The sequence below is a fragment of the Neodiprion fabricii genome, chromosome 2, assembly GCF_021155785.1.
Source record: "Neodiprion fabricii isolate iyNeoFabr1 chromosome 2, iyNeoFabr1.1, whole genome shotgun sequence".
NCBI classification, from domain to species: domain Eukaryota; kingdom Metazoa; phylum Arthropoda; class Insecta; order Hymenoptera; family Diprionidae; genus Neodiprion; species Neodiprion fabricii.
Genome location: NC_060240.1, coordinates 40,714,173 through 40,735,062, shown reverse-complemented (window position 1 = coordinate 40,735,062; position 20,890 = coordinate 40,714,173). Strand labels below are relative to the sequence as shown.

The following is a 20,890-nucleotide window of genomic DNA, read 5'->3' as shown; positions in this document are numbered from 1 at the left end:
GGTAACGCAATACCGTAGTACGTACGTAATTCGAGGAAAAAAACCGGATCGAAACTGCGTGTCGAATGAAAGCTTTGATACCCTGAATGGTGCTTTTAATGCGAATCAGTGGGCTGATTGAACGGTGCAGACGAATTAACCGTCTCTTCGACGCGGCAGAAACGTGGAATTCCTTGTGGTTTTCAAGTCTATCATTCGATTTGTGGAAAAGTAACGGTGACCGCGTCACATCCACAAAGCACTTCCTTTTCCATTCGTGATATATTTCATCTTGATATCAAATATACGTCAAAAGCGGAGCTGGGCCAAGATTGATTGTTCGATGCGTATAATAATAACATCGATTCTTTCGCTGACTTGTGGCCTCACAGTTGTGAAATTACGGGGGTCGTCTGGTGTGTAGGGTGTTTTTTTTAATCCTTTTTGGGGATTTTTTTAAGGCAAGTCATTCAAATTAAATTTATCTTAATTTTCACATCATATTTATTGACATTTAAGCAAACTTTTTGATTTTTTTCAAGACGAAATATTGAATATAACCTGATGTACACTGCCGGATAGGAACGTAAGTTAAAAAAAAGTGTAGACATGATATATCAAAAAGCACTAGACCGATCCTGCTGAAATCTTTACAGCATCTTCATTATATCTATACCTATCGCGTGAGGTAGGATAATCGTGATTGCTTTGGTAGTTTTTGTTTTACGATAAAACATTTGAAATTTACATTTTTTTCGTATTTATTTAGCTCGTAAAACGAAAACTACCAAAGCAATCACGATTATCCTAGTTCACGCAATAAGGAGGTACAGGTATAATAAAAATGTTGTAAAAATTTAAGCAGGATCGATCCAGTGCTTTTTGAGATATCATGTCTAGACTGTTTTTTTACGTACGCTCCTATCGGACACTATACATTAGATTTTATTCAATATTCGGACTCGAAAAAATTCACAAAGATTGTTAAAATGTAAATAAATATAATGTGAAAATTATGAGAAATTTTGTAGCAACAGTTTGTGTTAAAAAAAAAAAAACACCCAAAGAACCTTTAAAAAAACAGCCTTACACCAGACGACCTCCTTAAAATTGCGAATCCGCAAAATATTTGAGGGTGTAAACAGGCAGGAGATAATCATCGGGTTGCGTTAATCGGCGAAATTGAGATTTTAGCTCGGGTTTACGGCGAGTACGCGTGCCTTCCCAAAAATTAGACACTAACTCGGTGTTAGGATATAACGAGAGCGGTAATGAATTGGGGTACGAAGGTAAATCAAGCCGCGTATGCAGATAACTCAATATTACCAGCCCCGCATGACTTCGTGTATAGCTATGCAAAGCGTACAATGTTATACGCCCGAGAAATCGTATCACGTTATCAATTATTCGTTTCACCCTCCGTTAGGTTAATATTTAATTACCAGAGCCGGAAAAAAGGGAATAGAGAAAATTTATTACTCGACGAGAGCTGGGCTTACAGGGGTGGAAAATGCGATTGCAACCGATAAGGTAATTTTCGTGCATCGTGTTACATAGTATACGTATACATGTAATATACATCCCACGGTGAGAGGGAAAATGTAGGTGAAAGAGGTAAAACCGTGTACTTTTAAACTTAGTTTTCTTGCTGCAGCGTGAAAGCGGGAAATTACGTAGAATGTGTATAAAAAAAAAAACGGTGGAAAAATTTGAACCAAGGCAAAAAACGAGAAACTCGTTCAAAAACCGCGCTAGTAATTTATCCACAAAAGCGCATCGCTCAAAGTTGACGGCTTAGCTAATTGCACCCACTGAAAACCGTAAATACTTGGGCTTTTCAACGGCTGGATGAAACGCACTTTGCCCGGGAAATGCAAAAAGCGTGAAACGCAAGCTGGATGCGATAAATCCCGCTGTCGCGGTGTAGACGCGAGGCTAAAATAATCACTGCGGATGTGCGTATAACATGGGAAAGTTAATGAGAAATTTTTCAAATTATACCATCGACTGCGATTGAATCGCAGAGTAGTCGGTGAATATCTTACCTGCAAAAATCCCCCGACGCATGTTGTCGCGTTTGCCAAAACGCCGACCTTGAATTTTTTGAAACGTACACGAAGAATCCACTCTCGGGGCGTCCCGCGAAATGACCGAAAGCGATACCAGCAGGTCAAGGGTCGACCCCAAGTAGCGGCTGTCACCGCGGGGCTGGAGACGTCTTCGTAAATGTCCACAGTTTTATTGCAATGGTCCCTCTCGGCTGAAAATAATTGTCAAGAAGAATCGGTGAGATTGGACGGGCAAAAGTTTGACATCGGTAAAAGTAAAACTACCGTGTAAGCTGAGTGTACCAATTATTGGCACTTTTATTTACCAAAATTGGAAATTGACGGGCAGAAGTTGCGAATTTCTCGATGACTAAAGCCAATCGCTAGAGGATCAGACACTGCGAATTTATTTTTTGATAATTTTATAATCGAGGATCGGACAGATACGCAACCAAAAAAGGTCAATAACCAGTACATTTACCTTATTAACTTCATACGCAGAATGACACAAGTATTGCTGCACCAACGATCACGAATTTTCGGAAATATCGTTGCTAACGCGTGGATCGACGCAGCGAGCGTGTACAGGTGTATAATATCAGTCGGAATATCAGTGATACCTGTAGGCTCTACGAATATGTTTGTCTAATTTTCTCGATTAGTATCGATGTTTGCATTTCCCCTGTACTCGGACCGGTGTAGCTCAGTCAGCCGTTCGTATTGATACACGTTCATTCGCATGCGGAGAAATTCGTATATCCGTATATTTAACGGACACGGTATTAGCTAATGGATTGTTCGATTCTATTCTATACGTACAACATCGGTTTGAATAAGCCAGGCATGTAACGACGTACTGCTCGGTGGAAAATGAGTGTACTTCAATTATGGATGCATGAGACGGACAGTCGGAACGAGAAATTAGCGACTATCCAAAGAAAAACTTGGTAAATCACACGTTTCTATAATGTCACTGTGCTCGGTTTATACGTGTAATAAAAAATAAAGAATAAACAAAGTACGCGCGATGCAGTGAAATAATTTAAAATACTGTTTTAAGATGCTCTTCTAAATAACGGTGATTCTTTCATTCAGATAATTGAACTCAATTACCTTGTTAGTCCAATCATTTTCTCGTTTCGACGTATATTGTACCCTTTTACCCTTACATGCACCCTTGAATAAAATAGTTGTAACTTTAATTGTCGGAAATTGATATTTTCGACGCCTCGAATCAAACCGATCAAGATCGGTTTCAAAATAAATGATTCGCTGAGAGGACAAAACGAATTCGATTCAGGTATTTCTCCTTTTATGTTCCGTTTGTTTTTCGCTTCAATTCGGCGCCGTCTGTTAAATCGAAGGAAAATCCCGGATACATAAAACTGAGGTAAAAATGGGTTGACGTAAATCGTGGAATTTCCTCCCAGAGCACGTGCAGCCGCGTGAGCTCGACGATAAACACTGTTTGTGTAAGACGCTGGCGGCGTCTATTCCGGGGGTTGCAATATCGCGTCATATCATGCAGCAGTGCACTTAGCCGCTTGCAGCTCCCCCAGAAACCCGGATGAAGATATCTCGTGTACATAGATCACAGCTGTTCGTGTGCCGCACGTATGCTCGCAACACTGCACATATGTGTACGGGGCGTTCCACGTCAAATTTGCAACCCGTGTACCTCGGTCCGTTCGATTTTTATCAGTTTTCAGTACGACGTTGCAACCGACTTAAAGGGGTCGCGGAATATTTTTCGACATTTTTTTAGCCACCGGTGACATGAGAAAAAAATTAACAAACCAGTTCAGGAAACGTCCTTTTTAAAAATCTGAAAAAATTCACAACGATCTTATGATTTAAAATATGATTCTTAAGCATGGCACGGTAATGGGATCTCAATATTTACTATTTCGTTCGCAAGTTTCTAGTTTTTCCATGTCGGAATTGTTTTTGCTATCTTATTTTTCACATGCCACGATCTTAATAGATTACGGAATCGCGTTCTTTTCATGATTCCGTGATCCTTTTTGATCGGGGAAAATCATATTTTAAATCATAAAGTCGACGTAAATTTTTTCAAATTGTAGAAATATGGCGTTTCGGAATTGGTTTTTTGTTTTTTTTTTTTTTTTTTAAACGTCACTGTTGGCTAAAAAAATGTGAACAAAATTCCGAGACCCCCTTCGGTCGGTTGCAGCGTCATACCAAAAAATTATCAACATCGAAGGGGTTGAGGTACACGGGTTGCAAATTTGACGTGTAATGCCCCATATACACATCGTATACCCTTGTATTCCTATACAGTATGCACACGTATTATAAGCGAGTACGGCGAAAGGGGAAATATTCGCGTGCTGGAATAGCGGGTGACGGTTAAACCGGGCTAATTTAAGTTAACTGGAGGCAATCAGCTCGGCACCTGATTACTCGCGTGATTAAAAACCGAGCAAAGCTCGTTAAATTCACAGGTCGACCGTCGCGCCGCCGAATTGCGAATAGTCTCGTACTTTGAACCGCTAAAAAGGGAATGAAAAATTCCCGTCTCTTCATGCCGCCATGGCTGTTCTATTGCGCTAGTCCATAGACAGCCGAGGATCAAAGTAAAGGACTCGTTTAATCTGTCAGATTGATCTGCATCCGGATTCAGTATCATCTTTTTGCCTATTTAATCATCGAGTTTTTCTCCGGTTTCCGATCATTCATCTGGCACATTACACTGTCGGTCGGTAACCGAAATTGTGCAAATCAACCTTGTCGCCGAATTTGATACTGCTATCGATGAAAATTCGCGTCATTGAAATTGACTCGAGGAATTTTTGTCATCGTCTTTGGAGCGTTTAAGGGTCGCTTCATCCCTCCGCAGCAGCTTTACTTTGAACCTCGCGTTTCACAACGTCAAATAAGCCATCGGGTAAATATTGAGCCATGAGTTTATTCACCGTAGATCCTACAGAGTAGATCGTTCGCACGAAGAGACGTTTGACGAGACCAGCTGAAAGATTAAGAAGCCTGAGGCTGCAGCGGTAGCAGATGATGAAAAAAAAAAAAACCTCAAAGTTAATCCAAACCTGACAGTCGAAAAATGTCAGAAACGGAACAGACTACTCCAATCGGAATTCAAGGGGATCGAACGAGCGACATATTAAAGCGATTCCGAGAGTAAACTGAAAGAGTAATTCACTGCTATGATTTGGAATGGAAACAATGTTCCCTTCGCCAGTAAATCAATTTTCCATTTTCTTGGAACAGTAAAAATAAAACCTTCGTCACGTGATTTTGAAAGGTTAAATGCACGGATTTAGTGCGACGAGTGCCGAGCAAAAAAGGATATCGATAAAAAGAATAGAAGAGAAATCGAAGAAAGGACTCAGAAAAAGACGTGGCGTTGAGCGATGAGCTTAAAAATTTTACAGCCCGTTTCTCGTTCGAACAAATTACGATTATTATTATTATACACACGGCTGATGAACTTGGAGAACCGTCTTCCAGTATTTTGTTTTTTTTTTTTTTCCCCAGATATAACGCAACGGTCAAAAGTCAGCCAACAGACACTTTTTGAAGAAATGTCAGGTATGCTGGTGAGAAAACTCTGACTCTATCATATTATCAGAGGGAAATGCAGTCAAGGCTAGACTTGCGTACAGTATCGTCGACTTTTTTTCTTTCCTTGCCGTGTTCTTACATTTCGATTTATTCATCTCGCAAAGTCTAGAAAAATAGCGTAGTGCAATTTGCATCGTAGCTGCTTGAAATTGCCCAGCTTATAAGTTGGGGTCGGGGCTATGAGGAGAAAAAAAACATGATTAATTCGTATAAACCGAGTGGAATTACGCCCGTCATTGCCGGAGGAAGGGGGGAAGGAGAACTCCGGGTTCTATACGATGAAGAATGTCGATACTATCGGAGGATTAGCAATAAAGTAGAGAATTTAAGATACGGAGGATCAGCTGGGCGGGTGTATAAGCTGTATAGATATAATACTTGAGAATCGCGATTTATCCGGCTTCTGACTGCTGCCTCTGTGCATTCCCTCCCCCTACAGATACGTGTATATCGAATTGCACTCGGAGCAGAGTGGAGACTGTGCTTCTGAGTAGCTTGCGGCGAACGCGACGACGAATTGCAGGAAAGAAAAAGAACGGCGGAAAAATAAAGGAAAAGAAAAGAAATAAAGAGACCGAAGCGGGAGAGGAAAACGTCCAGTCCGCGCTCGATGGAAAGTAATAAAATCCACTCCACGCAACTCCATGAACTTTATTATATATAATATCAAGCTGTCGGTGTCAAGTTTTTTTTAATTTTGTTATTATAGAAAATCGCAACAACCGACGTCGATCCTGTTTCACTCGAAGAACGATATCAACGATACAAATGCATTCGATCGGTAAAATGGCTGATTAGCAACGGGCGGTTTTCCCTCTTTCTCGAGCGATATTCGTGATACAACAAGCGCAAATTTTTAAGCGTTTAAATTTTTAAACACAGCGCCATTTCTCTAAGGCTGAAAGTTGACAATTGATTGACTGACAGGTACGCACACCATGCGAGTCGCACCCACGCCTTAGCGCCGTTTCCATCTTATTCCGGAGATTTCCAAGCTGATTGAAACGAAGCCGATAGTTTGTTCGATTGTTCAACAAAAAATTGATAACAGAAAGAAAAAAAAAAAAACAAATTAACGCTTGGGTTAAATTGTAAAATAAAAGTTCGCTATCAAACTAACGTATTTTTGTTTCTTCTTTTTCCGACAATATGAAGTATTCGTGACGGATGCGAGTATTCGTCACATCACTAGCAATAAGTCACAGGTATATAGGAGAGAGTTGCGTTGCAATGTTTCGTTTATATTATCCGGCCGTTCCAGAGGCCACATGGGAGAAACGAAGATCGATCTGCCAGACCGTTGGAGAAAAAGCTGGTAGAGCCAGACGAGGCAGGAACCAGCTCGCAAAATACGGAGACACGCGAGTACTCCGCGTAACAACAACCCTTCACGGAGCACGCCGTGCGCGACGTAACCGCGACTCGAAGGTGCTCGAGTTGCGACCGTTGCGACAACAGGATCGTAAAGGTGCTCCCACACCGGCCAAGCCGGACTCGATGATAAAAGGGAATAAGAACCGACAGGGGCTTACTGGTTAATCCCCGACAGTCGTATTCGCCTCCTTCCTCCCCCTTACGCCTCTGCCTTCTTTCCTCCGCCCTTCGAGTAGGTATACCCCCTTCGCCAACCCGGCCGCAGATACGCCTGATTCTCGACGAGTCGTAGGAGCAAGCTCTTGTTGTTGTTTGGCAAACGCAAACGCAGACCAGAAATCAAACACAGGTCGGTATGACAATTGCGAGTGTCGGGGATTGAGAGTTCAACTAGCTGTAGGATGAAGGATTCGGCATCGTTGATAGAACGTTCGGTTCAATTCGCTTTTTTTGATTGTATAGAATGCGGCATTCCTCCACGTGAAATTCGATTTTCATCATTTTTTAGTATGATGTTCTTGTCAGACCAAATGAGTCTCGGGAATTTTGACACATTTTGTTAAAAATGTCGTTTTTGGAATTTGTTTTTCGATTTTCTTCCAAATATTACCAGTGGCTAAAAAAAAATTTGAAGCGAATTCCGAGAGAGATCGTACCAAAAAAATGATCAAGATCGAAGGGAGTCAGGTATGTACATGGGCTGCTAATTTGACTTGAGTCGAGTCAACTATTTGGTTGCACGCGTGGTTTCATGCTGCCAAATATTCGACGGTACCTGTCGGATCAACATATTCGGTCGATTAAATATATCTACGGAAACTTGACCTACACCTTCGACTCGATTCAATCAAAGGATTTCGTAATTTGCATCTAAAAGCAAGCGAACGAATCAGTTTCAATTGATCGACGACGGAGTAAGTAAAGATTAAATGCTTCGACAAGGTGGTCATGGGTATTATTGAAAAGCAATTCACATCCGCATACTCAAGATACGATCGAGAGGTAATATTCAAAGAGAGAAATAAAGAAGTTGACGAAACGATGACCGATCATTACATAGTTTGGTCAGTGGTTACAGGCAGCTCGACGTGTCTTATCGTCGATAAAACAGAGGGTTGATGGCTGGTGTCGACCGGTCCATTAAGCTCGATGTTCCGCCGGTGACAAAAACCCGGCAGCGGGCGGATTATTCGGCATGCATTGATTACACGGCTTCACCGGCAAGCTCTGTGAAACACCGGTTTTCCTGCATTCGCCCGCTAATGACACCGCACGATGGCCGAGCACTGTCCGGTTCCTGGGCATCAAACTACCAATATACGTCTAGCCGTTGGAATTTAGTCGGGTAGGTACACTAATTTTCGAGTCCGACCATCGAGAGCCGACGACGCATGGCAGGAGGCACAGTTTGCTTTTACCACAGATCCTTTGAACCCCGTTTTTCCCATTCCTTTTTCATTCGCTTCGGTCCTTTCGCAGCGCAATATTAAGAAATCACAGACACGCAAACGGCGATGCGAGATAAGTGTGCCGGTGATCGACACGTTTAGACCCAATTACCGAACCTCGTATCTTCCAAAATTACAAGTTGAAGGCACAGACTGTGAATTTCTCTACGACTAAAGTGTGAATCGCCGGAGGTTTAAGCACTGTAAATTTATTATTTCGTAATCTTACAACCAAGGATCAAACAGATACAACCTGTAACTGGGACACTCACCTTATCAACCGACCCATCGCACCGGGGAAATTATTACAAGTATAACAAACACTGTCTTTCCGTTTCCGGAGCACCTGCGTAATAGGCGTGTGTGAAATAGAGAATGGGAAGGTCGAATGGTCGAGGATAGGCGGCACTTCGGTGAAAGATGACTGCGGGGCTGAGAGAAGATTAGAGACTATTAATGGGGGAATAGGCGCTTGAGTCCAAGGCATACCTGGTAATTAATTTCCCTTGAACAAGGCAAATGCCTCTATTGTACCGAGCTTACACTCTGCAACGGAACCAAATGGGGATCGGCAATCCCGAAACCGCCGGGCAAAAACAGGTACCACTAATCCGGGCTCGCGTTAGTTGGTAAACCGTTGATAAAAAAAAGCGATCTTTAGTTATAGCTGTTCGGTTGTAATTTATAGTCGAGTAAGTATGTGTGTACCTACAGTTGTTATACCGGATCGGCAAAACATCCGAGTTTCGCGTGTTCGGCTCCGGGAATTCAACGCGATTGCGTAATTACCTTACAGCACGGTGAAATATAGCCTCCTTCATTTTGCGGTATAATAAAACTCTAAAAGGTGCTCGCGTTATCTTTACTGTATATGCCTACACCTACTCGCCTAGTTGATCCACCGGATAATCACCTCGCACGAGATCGCGGAGCTGCTGTATGTACGTATGGGGCAACCCGTGAAATTTCGACCTGGGTCTGACCCTTGACCTTTCGGATTGGCTTCGCAATTTTCGTAAGATTGTTCTCACTTTGAAAGGCGCTCGGTTTTTTTTTTTGGATTTTTTTGACTCGATTTGAATGTTTTAGAATTTTTTAAACACGATTTTATCGATCGGTGTGGGAGGATTTTTCCTTCTTACTGTCTTCAAGCTCATTCCGAAAAAAAAACGTACAAAAAATTATAAGCGGGAGTTAGTTTACTTTGGATGGCTGCTGAAACATTTTCATACATCACGCCGAATTTTTGAAGTTTTTTTAGAGTTTCCGCAACAGATTTTTCTTCTTCTTTATTTCGCCAATGAAAACAGTTATAAATTGTAAGATGATTCCGGAAAATCTGAGATAAATTTTCAAAAATCCGGTGTGACGTACGAAAATGTTTCGGCAACCATCCATAGTAAACTAACTCCTGCTTCTAATTTTTTAAACGTTTTTTCTTCGGAATAAGCGTGAAGAACGTAGGAAGGAAATATAACTCATTCCGGCGATAAGCTTCAAAATTTTGGTATCCGACACACGATTTTTCAGATTTTCAAATAGTGTCGATCGATAAAATCGTGTTTAAAAAATTCTAAAACATTCAAACCGAGTCAAAAAAATTAAAAAAAAAAAAACCGAGCGACTTTCAAAGTGAGAAAAATCTTACAAAAAATTGCGAACCCAATCCGAGAGGTCTACGGTCAGACCCAGGTCGAAATGGTATGACCTTGCTCCGTACGTACCTTGTACCTCAATACCGTTGTATGTATCCAAGAGTGTAACCAGCTGAGTGAGTATTAACTAGGCTTGCCCCCGCTTCCCATCAGCGGGTTCAATCGATATTGGAGAGCTTATTTTTATACTGGCATTTATACTGGGGGACATTTACAGCAACACTGCAATACAGTAATTGGCAAATATTTTTCTAACCGTGCTCTTCGAGGTCTCGTTTCAATTAGATGAAAGTGAGGAGAGTAAGGGAACCCGGTGGGAGAAAAAGGAGGGGCAGGGGGGGGGGGGGGGAAAGTTTGCAACATCAGTCGGCCGCGCAAAATGAGCCGCAGCTGTTACGCGATCCCTGAGGGACGCGGCACGGGATGCGTTGGGGAGAAAACGTGTTTTTTTAAACAAAGAATAAAATAAAAAATAAAAAAAAATTCGCATCGTAACACCTCCCCTGTAAATTAAAGAATTAGTGTGTTGAAATCAACACGCTTTTCTGACGCCGTTATGTGGATGTTACACATCTTGAAAAAAAAAAAAAAAAAATGCTCGTCAGGTCAGCAACAGGGATGTTGGCTCAGTTGAAACGAGGAATAGGCATCGAGATTCCGAACGTTAATCAAAGCCCACTTTATGCTAGTGCGGGGTAAATTACACGTTTGACAAGTTGTACAAGGTACGCTGTTTTAACGATGCATGGCAGACGTACAGTCGAGTCGAAAATTATTGACGAGAGAGAAACATGGTAGATCAAAGCTTTCCAAAGTTCGATCGAAGCTAATGAAGTCGATTCCAATGAAGATAGCCCGTGTTGTGTATAAAAATATTTTGAAACACTCAATCTAATCTGTGACTAAACTTTATTGTTAATAACGTCAAAGAAATCACATTATTTTACTATTCTCACATCGAAAAATCCGTCAAGTTCCGCCGATTCTAATGAAAAATGTCTCGTTTCAGTTAGCAATGAAATCCCTACAAATTGACGAAAACACATTTTTTTTTTAGAAATTCTAAGAATTTTTTCATTGAAATTAATAACAAAATGGCGGTATGGCGCATATACGTAGCGAAAGTCTCCAAACTCGAGGGCTTTTGCGGTGGCGCATCTCCCGACATCACCGTCCAACTTGTAACAGATAGAAGTGTTTTCATTTTCTTAATTAAAAAAAAAAAAAAAAATACTCCTGAAAACAGCTATGATTTTAGACCGTCCAAGCTATAAATCCCCCCTCCCCCAAGTAATCGCCGAATATTTCGTTACTCGATACAGAGTAAAATTGTTTAAACTCAACGATGTTCCGTTCGCGTGCAGAGTTCTCAATTCCCGAGATGGGGTTTTCAAAAAAATATCCCCAAACTAGGACACAATGCGGACGGACGACAAGGGATCGAGACTGCTCGGCTAAACTCGACAAAAAGGCCGACTGCTAAAATACGTCCGGTATGTAAAGCTACTTTGAGTTTAATCGCTGGTATCTAAATACAAATCGTTGTACAGGAGGAGGAGCGGCCGGGAAACCGGAAACTGGAAAAGTGGGAACATGGAGTCGAACGGATCGAGACTATCGTTTATCCGACTCACCCTTAGAGCGGGGAATAAAATCTTTTCAAATTCACGCACGGCCAGTCTGAGAATCCCTTATCGAATAAAAGCCAATTAACAAGATTATGCTTCATAAGAACAGCGTTTTCCTTTACGAACGACAAAATCATCCGCATGATAAAGATTCTTCGACTCGTGATATAAATTCGAATATAATCGGATTTAAAAAAAATTTGCAAACATGTGTTTAACAGAAAAATAATAATCGTAAAACAAAGAAAAAATTGTGAAACAAAGGCAAAGGAATTATATAATCGGCAGCCTCGACGTTGGGTAAATTTTCGATTCGATTCTTTCCCGAGAACGCAGAGACGAAGGAATCTCGGAATTATTATCACGGCGTGGTGAAAATAAAGGGGGAAGAAAGAGGAAAAACAGGGCTCGGAGATCCCTGAGGAGATGGTGAAAGCTGCGCGCGGCACGAAGAAGGAGAAGAAGGCAGGTATAGGTGAAGATAAGGTAGGTACTGTCAAAACATCGCGAAAGATTTGCGCGACGACCAAGTCCCAGGCCAGTTGGAAATATATTGCTTTTTTTCGCGCTGTGTGTATCTGTTTTTTTCTTTTTTTTTTTTTTCTTTTTACTTATTTTGTTTTATTTTTCTTTTATTTACTTTTTTCCTTCCTTTCCCTGAAACTAGACGATGTGTTTCTTTCACTTCGCGCCAAGGGTCCCATCCGAATGTAACCCCAGGAAAAATCCAGACGCCACGTCTTTTTTTCTGGTCTGTAAGGGTCGATTCGTTTCTGTGAATTTTGTTCATTATATGTATGTATGTGATAAAATTATTGCGACAAATATCATTGAGGTATAAACTGGAGATCGTTCGTGGAAAACTTGGAAGCTTTCCGACACGCGATCCGGACTGACTTTCAATTTTACTGTCCTCAGCTATACGAAAAGCTACAACTGCATTCAGGGCGAAGAATCGTTCCAAAAAACCCCCGATATTCCAACGCGTACACTGAGAAAAATTTCATTTGTTAGAGTAACTAGAAAAATTCAGTAAGACTGGTATCGTTAAAAAAAACTGTTTGAACATTGTTGGGATTACGAAAAACGAGGTACACGCAAACCCAGTTTGTTCGGTTAACTGTACTTTTTTAGTTAAACGAGGCCTTAAAATCAATTTATCTTTGCACAAGTATTAAATTTTTCCAACAGTTACAAGCAAATACATTAACAGTGATCGTAATGGGAAAGAATAGTAAGAGATACTAGACTTTCCGGTAACAGCTGTAAAAATAATTTTCACATTCTACCCAGAAGTATATTTTCCGATTCTGGTAAAAAATGAAAATAGTTAAGGACCGAGCGGTAACCGGAGCTAAAAATTTCCCCCAATGCAGGCTTACAGTAAACGGTTACTGGGAATTTTGCCCGAGGTGAATTATGGCGAAACGAAAGACCCCGGCCTCCGTCGCACGTGCCGATCCACAGCAGGAAATTAAGGGACGACTAAGGATCCAGAACATTCAACTCCAGATGGGACACGAGCAATTTATAGCGTTAGCCCGGTCCAGCCTCAATTATAACCGACTGATTTCCGACCGTCTTTGTCAGCCGATGAGGTTCGAGCATCGCAAAGTTTGTCGCTTGGAGACGGTCTCGATGCAGCTTGAAAGCTCTTGTCACCTCAAACGACGACACCATTCGCGAATGCTCGGCGATAGGTGTAATTGAATCGCCCCTACAGGCGGATGAGATGAGTAGCCGTGAAGAGATCAGGTGTGTATACTTTCAACGGCTCTTCGGTGTAGCGTCGTTTCCTCGGTTCCGTCCAGGACGAATGGCCCACCAGGGATAACCGTCGGCTAAAAGGGATTCGAGACGAGGGCGGGCGGGAGGGTACCTGGGTCGAGATTATATCGATCGTTTCGAAAATCAATGGAGCCATTCTCTCTCCCCCAACGAGCTCGTCTTAATATGCAGTCAAATTTTCATATTGATGGACGAGGAACGTGAATGGCGTGCCGAAGTTATCGAGTCACGTGCCTCGGGGCACGTACCAGACAAATTTCATTTGCGTCTGGGCATTCTTCGCCGCTTCATCGTCTTCCCCCCTCCCCTTTTCCCACGGCTTATCGCGATCCTCACTCCCCATCATCCCCATTCGCTCCCCCCCCCCCTCCCTGCATAGTGTCCCTGTCATTTTGACCTGGACGAAGGACGGTGAAGGGGGGAGAACAAACGGGAACATTCTTTCACCCTGGATTCTGCCCTCCTGCATACGTGGGGCCCTGGAATTGAATCGAATGGATTTTGTTCGACTCTCTTTGGAAAAATTTTTGCAAAAACTGGCTCAATGGTATCGTGGCGAAACTTCTCAGTCACTTTTTTCATGACCGTTTCTTGTGTGTGGGAAAAGAATATTTGTTTTTTGGTTTTGAGTTTGTATTTAAATAAATAAATTTTGGTACTATACGCTGAATCATAAGCAAAATTTTCATTCGTTACTTGTAAAGTTTGCATTTGTTTTTCCTGAGTTGATCAATGAGAATTGAAGTTTTTGGTTTATAGGTAATATGGATGCCTGATCAGAAGAAGAAGGAAAACGTTTGCACCAAGATGCGATTGACTTTGAACGACGTTGTCAGAGGCGGTATAAGGAGAGTGTGATGGGGGATTACGCTCGAGCTTTTATACGAGAAAGTTGATACGAACATAGAAAAATTACGAAAAATACTCATTTTTGAACTTTGTTTATCAATTCTTTCACATTTTTATTTTATTATTAATTATTATTCTTTAATAAAAGTGATTTAAAGGCGATACTGAAGTTTAATTGTTATCCACAATAAACGTTTGAGAAGATAGATGATTTTTCTTAAAATCCGTAATATCGTTCCAGTCTATACAAAAGCAAACTTTACCTGATAAAACTATTTTTACTTAATGAAAATTTGACATGTAGAACCCAGACTGAAAATTTGCGTTTACCGGTGTCATTGATTCAAAAACATGATTCTCGTTTATGCGAATCTACCGGTGATTTTTATCGAAAAAATTCGTATCACCGCTTCCTTTTCAGTGAATACTAAACGCGGTTAAACGCTTATCGCATGGATGTGTCTATCCTGATTACCGGTATCGGCAAGTCTGGGGCACTGCACGCGAACTTACCTACGTGCGACATACCTTATATAATATCGGTCACGAAGCGATGCACGTATGCGCACGATAGCGTTAAATGCGGGTGTAAGGTGGCTTTGCCTTACTGGCTAACGTGATTCGAATGCCGGCCGGTTGACGTTTAACAGTGTTATCGGAACCCGGCGTTCTCGCCGTGGGTCGAATATTACTGTTATAATGCGAAACTCGGGGTAGTTTCTACGAATTGCGATACGCCGCCCGGCGAATCTTCGAGGAGGTCGCTGAGTTCGAAGTTTATTGTACAGATCCATAGGTAGAGTGATTTTCCTGAAAATGCGGGAAAATCAATACCGAAATTATCGATCGAAAGCTTGGATAACGATTTTTCATTTCAAATCTATTTCAGGTGCCTCAAAGTCTGGTAGATTGTAAGTTTGTCTCTTTTCGTTTAAAAATTATCATTCTCAGAAATTCACGAAGCTAGTGGATTTTTTTTTGTTTTTTTCAACTTTCAAAATGCGATTTAAATGAAGAATAATCATCCGAACGAAATGATTGTACGGAGAGTGAAATCGATCGAATAAACTTATCGATTCTCTGCCACTTTGGAATAATAAATCGATATCTGTAAGCCCGTTGTACGTAATTTCGCTAGTTTTCGTTTTTACATTTTGAGTAAAACCTTCGTATAACAAGCTTGTAAATTAATTATCCAACTTTCTTAACCGTTCGATGCATCACTGGAGAAACCGAGGTAGTTGCGCATCCCTCCCGTATATTCACGATGGTCATATAACTCGAGGTCACAGTTTGCAATATCGTTAAAATCGGGGTTTCTGGAGGAGAAGAGCGCAGCAGCTCTTATCTCGGTAATATAATTTTCAATTACGTTCCACGTCTAATATTTATTCATCATCTCGCCCCGCGGGTGAGGCAAGTTTAACTCGGTTCGCACAGTAGTTCGCGGGCCCGAACTACCCGCTGTGATATATATTACATTGGATGTGCTTCTCGAGCTGGGGCCGAGGAGCATCCGGTTGTCCCCAACGGGGTTGCACGTTTCCGCGGTGTAATAACGCCGGGGAGATGAAGAAGAAGAAGAAGAATAAGAAAAAGAAGAAGAAGAGGAAGAAAAAGAGAAAGAAAGCGCCAACCTTGTCGTCGTCTCATCGTCGGCCTGTAACCGACGAAACTTTAGGCCTGTCCCACCGGCGATAAGACTCCCAGGATAATCCTGGGCCCGCGCTAAAATTTGAATTTAATCTCGCCGAAGCTCAACAGTTTCGTTATATCCATGCATACCGGTTATATTTGCATAGAGAAGTCCTGAACCGTAAAACTTTCCACTGTGTCCGCGATGCCGTATATACATATACATTTTATACATATAAATATACATATATATATATATACATGTATATTCACACACATAATCAGCCAAGTTCCTCGACCCTCAAAAGCCGGCGTATATCTGGAAGCAAGCCAGTGTTGTCCCATATTTCTAGTGTGTGTCCTCTGAATATCGTATAGTGAAATAATTTTGTAAACTGAGGCTGATAGCTTCGGATGCTTCCCTCTTTGTCTTCTTTTTTCTTTTACGGTATAATAATTTTGCGGGAAATCAAACCGAGCACTTTTTTAAATCAGGGCACGCGAATCGTAGTGCAGTATTTCCGTGACAGGTACACTTATATGTATATATGTATACAAGAAGGATAACATCGCCGTCGAATCGATCAATTTAAAACGACGCTTGGTTCTCGTTCAGGCGGATATGAAGGCGCAAGTTTGCTTCGCGTGCGCCGATATTTTAGCCTGGATTTTCAGCTTCGCTGCGGTGTAATCATCGCCATGTAACGCAGGTATATTGCATACGTATTACATGGTGCTGAGTGCCGACGGTTGATAGAAGGAAGCCGACGGTTATTCCGCATTCGCGTCGAGTTGCAGAATCGCTTATTTCGTCCGACGATCACGCCCAGTCAGCCGAGATTTCCGTACAATGGAGTATCGGATAGATCGGAGCAATTTTTTCAGGGATCATAAGGACAAGTGTATTCAGCTGTTCGGAAAATGTAGAAACCTCCTCTCATTGATTAATTTTCTTTACCGTAAAACGAGGTTAACAGTTTTTCTTTTCCCAATTTATCCCTAGTTGTGCACGATGAAACATTTATGCCAAACTGGGTTTTTACACTATACAATGTATATATTTCACTTTTTCGAATCTCTCTTAGAAAATGGATCTCTTCTCTTCGGGATAAACAACCGGGACAGTATTTTTAAGAATAAAAAATTACATTTCAAATCGAATCTAAGTTTCTTGATATTTTTTTTTTTTTTTTGTATTTAGAAGAGTTTCACTTTCCGAATATGGACTTCGTCGTTTCTTCATTTGCCTAATTTTTCCACTGGGCTGTACTTTCTGTACATCATTGAGCTCGTCCAAATCCGGAAGCTCGACTTTAAAATGGGAGGATAAAGGAAGGGGGGTAAAACTTTCCGTCGGACATCAAGAATCGAAAGACAAGACCGGAACTGGGGCAAGCCGAGATGCAGATGCGCCAGGAATCGGGATTATAGGAAACCGAGTTGCACTATTTCTGTTATTTTATCGCAACCCGAGGACTCTGAAAGTTCAAACTTGGCCCGTATATAGTCAGGGATTCGTGGATAAGATGAGCTCGCGTTACGATTGGTGGAAACTCGATTTCGCCACAGTTTCGGAACTTTTGGTCGGTACGCACCAAAGCCGGGCGAACCTCAGTGGAGGAAACCTAATTTAATCTCTTGGAATCTAATTTACGTCCCGACAGTATAAGAGGCGCGGCGAGAGTTGAGGCGGATTTTCCTACAGTCTTCACTGCTTGCTCGCATTACCTGCAACGTTGAAAAGATTTCATCCGAGAACACGCGTCGCGAATTATCTGTGGAATAGACCACGGATTTGACGAGTCCATTTCGATCGGGTAACATCCATACGAATTAACGATATTCGATTAGATTACATGATTTCCTTTGCATCGTGTACCAGAAATGACCAAATCGATTAATCGACCGACTCGATTACTTTATCTCACAGTCGGTTTTTGTTTTTTACTCCCATAAATTTATGTCATTAAAGTATCAATTATTATTATTGTCATACTTACGGAGTACCTGTTAGATATAATAAGCGAAAGATAAAAATACTTTGAATGAAACTATAAATGATCAAAAAACTTTTCCGCTCTTAAGACTACGTATTGAAATTTACGAAATTTTGCTTCAACCGCACCGTTTAAAAAAAAAAAACATGAAATAATCGATGATGGGGTTAATTTTTTCCGAGTCAATCGAGTGATGTACGATTATTTTTTTGAACTAGATTAATTCGAAAAAAAAATTCAGTAGAAAATTAAAAATTTACAGTTTCTCGGGGCTTCCAGAATCTTACAAAATTTCGTTAAAACAACATCAGAAATATTTGTAATTAGAGTTCCTGCCCGATTTTGCCAGAAGCAAGATGCATTGATATTTTAAACACAGTTACACAAATCTAGTTACGGCGATCTAACCGTGAGCCATTCAAATGGAGTTTTAATTTTCTAGAAAACATTATTATCATTCTTTCATTTATCGTTCGCAATCTTTAAACCTTTCCAAGATATAAGAATTCGATTTGTCTAAAATTCGTAAAATACTACACAGGCAACTTGACATCGCCGAGTTTTAGTCGGTGGATAGCAGAGATATTTCCCACACCGGTGTCTTAACGGGTGGCTTTGCTGAGTCGAAGGGCGTTAACTGCTGGAATGTACGATATCCTTGTGGTTCAATATCCGGCTACAGGGTCAAATTATCGGTCGATAGAATTCTCTATCAATCATCATTTATCCACAGAAAAACCTGTCGGCATAATTTGCTATTAAGAATAAAGTCCACGCATTGGCTTATACCAGTTTAATGACATAATGTGAACGTATCATTTCCAACTCTTATAGATCACTGTAGCCGAACATCCTTCCGTGCAATACCTGATTACTAGAAAAATCGTAGAATTGGATGGAAAGAAATGGCAAATTACCGTCAGAATACCAAAATTGAATTCCAGCACCGTGGAAATGGACGAAGTTAATTTCATAATTTCCTACGGGAATGTGCAGCATTGCAATCGTCTCATGTTAGATACTAGGTACAAGTAAATATTTTATACCTTTAAGATTCTAATTGTCACTGCAATATTTTCTGTTAATTTAAACGCAAAATTACTGTAATTTCTCAATTGATTAAGGCACCAACATCATTTATTGTTGTACCAACATCAAATTTTCGCAATAGTTACAAGAATAGTTATATAGATCCTAGATTTCCTGGTTATAGTTACAAACCTCAAAGTCCTTGAGCGATTATGTTGGACGCGAGAAATCTAGCTGAATTTTTTAACTCCGAGCGCCGCTTGTAATTCGCTGGAATCCTGTTGAAAACTGCAGTATAAAAATCCGGATTTCCTGTCGACTCGATGATAACAAATCCAGGTATATATAATACATATGAGAAAGTTGGCACAAGTATAACGGCGTGGATTAAATCAGCCCAACCGGCCAAAAATCGTGTACAATATCCGCCGTATAAGCCGGGTTATAAATATCTCAAGCGTGTTCAGGCAGCTCGCTCCACTTTTCAACTGTAAGTGGTATAGGAGTTCGAAAAGTTCTCTAACAACCGTGTGAAGAGTCTGCGCCTAACAACCCTGCTGCAGACGCGAAGGTTGTGTGTTAGAAGCTAAAATTTCAATTATGAAAACGGAGGAAAAAAATCGGGTGAAAACTTTTGCCAATCTTTGGTAGAAGTTTACACGCGAGACGGGTCGGAAAGGAGTAAAAATTCGGACTCATCTTTTTTTTCCAGATAGTAGCACTAATGCCCACTAAAACGTCGAACCTACAGACTTTTTGGAAAATTATTGCTTTTACAATAATATATATACTGAAACAGTTTTTCCCGTGTTATTTCCATAAGAAACTTCGGTCGAAATGCGGACTATTTTAGGGTTGAGACAAAAATCTGAAAAAATTAGGCATGTGTTTTTAAATTATTTGCAGTTGATCTGGGGGTGGGAGGGCGTCAAAAATTCATCAATACTCTAATTAAGGACCACCCTAATGTCCCGTGCATCCTCGAATCAATGAACGTTCCAAGTCTGTGCAGAGAGAATGGGGGAGAGAGAGTGAGAGAGAGCTGTATGAGACAGCGGCTACAAGCGGTGGTAGAGTAACTACTCGCCGATCCTAAATCCTATCACATTTCCCGAAGTAAGGTAAACTGCATTCCTTCGCACACGTAAGCCACGGTGTGTAACGTCGCTGTAGGCGCGCGTTAAACGTATGTATGTGCCTACGTGATAGCGAACCGTGGAACAGGGATAACGCAATTACCTACAAAGTTGTAATCCTTGCCCGGTATAAATTGGCCGGTGTTGTGCTAATCGGGAGCTTAAATAGTCCGTTTAAGAACGTCTTAATACCCGGTTAATCCCAGCCCTGGTTAGCCTTTACTTTTGTCGCCATTCGCGAGTTCCCCTTCCGCCCCTCGCTGCCTCAAAACCAAATCCCTCGTTGTGTGGATCGACCATTTGCACGTCATGGATTTCCCCGCGATTTATTCGCCTACGACTTTTGCCTGTCGACGAATTGTTGCCAGTCAAGATTTAGATTTATTTATAGCTTTTGTTGAGAAGGAAATTGGGGAAGCTTTGGGATATGGCCAGCGTCCGATACCTGATGGTTTGAAGAAAAAAAAAGAAGAAATTAGGAAGGCGAATTTTTGCTCGCAGTAAATCGGCGAGACACTCAGAATTACCGACAAACTCGGAGTATCCACGAGGCTTCAGCGAGACTAAATACGACCGTGAAGGGCAAGTACTTACTTTGAGTGACGGTTTTACAAATGGAAGGTATTAGTCGGAAAATTTCGTTCAGCACCGATACATGCGAATTTTTCCCGAGACAAAAGGACTGCAGGTTGAAACGAATTCTGGGTATACATTCTTTGTTTCT

At 41.2% G+C, this 20,890-nt stretch overlaps 1 protein-coding gene across 2 annotated transcripts in view; it reads right to left on the bottom strand.

The window, feature by feature from the left end:
• LOC124175337 (cubilin-like) overlaps positions 1–20,890 on the bottom strand; it is an 83,500-nt gene that overhangs the window by 18,858 nt on the left and 43,752 nt on the right. For both annotated transcript variants that reach the window (XM_046555463.1, XM_046555462.1), the window contains one exon: positions 2,025–2,239. In XM_046555463.1, coding sequence (XP_046411419.1) covers positions 2,025–2,239 — 215 coding nt within the window. The remainder of the gene's footprint in view (positions 1–2,024; positions 2,240–20,890) is intronic.